The sequence below is a fragment of the Octopus bimaculoides genome, chromosome 7 (genome assembly GCF_001194135.2).
Source record: "Octopus bimaculoides isolate UCB-OBI-ISO-001 chromosome 7, ASM119413v2, whole genome shotgun sequence".
In the NCBI taxonomy this organism is placed as follows: domain Eukaryota; kingdom Metazoa; phylum Mollusca; class Cephalopoda; order Octopoda; family Octopodidae; genus Octopus; species Octopus bimaculoides.
This window is the reverse complement of record NC_068987.1, coordinates 49668567-49669790: the sequence shown is the minus strand read 5'-3', so window position 1 is coordinate 49669790 and position 1224 is coordinate 49668567. Positions and strand designations below refer to the sequence as shown.

General features: G+C 36.3%; 1 protein-coding gene across 1 annotated transcript in view; it reads right to left on the bottom strand.

Annotated features, from left to right (window-relative positions):
- Positions 1 to 1224, bottom strand: part of LOC106874560 (mucin-5AC) — a 92251-nt gene that overhangs the window by 21102 nt on the left and 69925 nt on the right. The window contains exon 3 of the mRNA XM_014922330.2: positions 453 to 543. Coding sequence (XP_014777816.1) covers positions 453 to 543 — 91 coding nt within the window. The remainder of the gene's footprint in view (positions 1 to 452; positions 544 to 1224) is intronic.

Genomic DNA, 1224 nt, shown 5'->3' with positions numbered 1-1224 from the left:
AAAAAAAAAAAAAAAAAAAAATATATATACACACACACACATACATACATATATATGCACATACGCGTGCGCTTGCGCGCACATACACACACACGTACTTGTACAATGGGTTACCGTCAACCAAATCCACGCACAGCACAAGTTACAAAGCTGTAGTCAGCTCGAGGCTATAGTAGAAAGCACTTACTCAAGACTGAACGCGATACCACATGGTTGGTAAGCAAGCTTCTCAAACACAGCCACGCCCTCAACTAGTATGTATGAATATGTATGTGTCCACGTGTGTGTGTTTGTGCTTGTGTGTGTGTACATACACATATATTCAGACATAGCACCTCCCCTCACACAATGTGTGAAATCGAGCTTGGAAACATATAATTAATCCTTTTGCTATGCGTTGAGTCACAGTTAGTCACTGGATTTTTTAATACAATATATAAAAACATACTTACATTTGCTTCTCCAGAAAATGCGGAATTAGCATATGACCATGATGACTCGTTGCATGCCTCTGGAAATTTGATAGACTGATCCTGGCGTTTTCTGATACAGATCAAAGAAAAAGACAAAGAAAAACAACAAGAATATTTCATAGCAATTAAGATTTATTATGAATAGGTACTTAGCCAATGGTTTTAGGATATAAAGGAATAAATCTATAATAATGTTATACATAATACCTAGATTTCAAACGTTGATTCATTTAAGCGTATGCACCATTGCAAACACATTTAAAGATTTGGATATCCAACTTTTGTTTATATTGTTTATATTTATTTGTTTCACCTGACACGTTTTATTGATTCAACATCTTTCACAGAGGAGGGAACCGGTTTCCAATAAAGATACAAAGCTCCATCTTTGGGATGTAGCTAACACAGACAAATTCACACTTGGAACTAGAGAAAAGTCTTGCATATTTTTACTGTTTCACTCACAGATTGCACTTGTGATGTACGAATTAAGCCGGTCTATTTCTATTTCTGAAAATCCCAATGTATGTATGTATGTATGTATGTATGTATGTATGTATGTATTCTTTTATTGTGTTACTCTTTTACTTGCTTCAGTCATTTGACTGCGGCCATGCTGGAGCACCGCCTTTAGTCAAGCAAATTGGCCCCAGGACTTATTCTTTGTAAGCTTAGTACTTATTCTATCAGTCTCTTTTGCTGAAACGCGAGTTACGGAGACATAAACACACCAGCATTGGTTGTCAAGTGA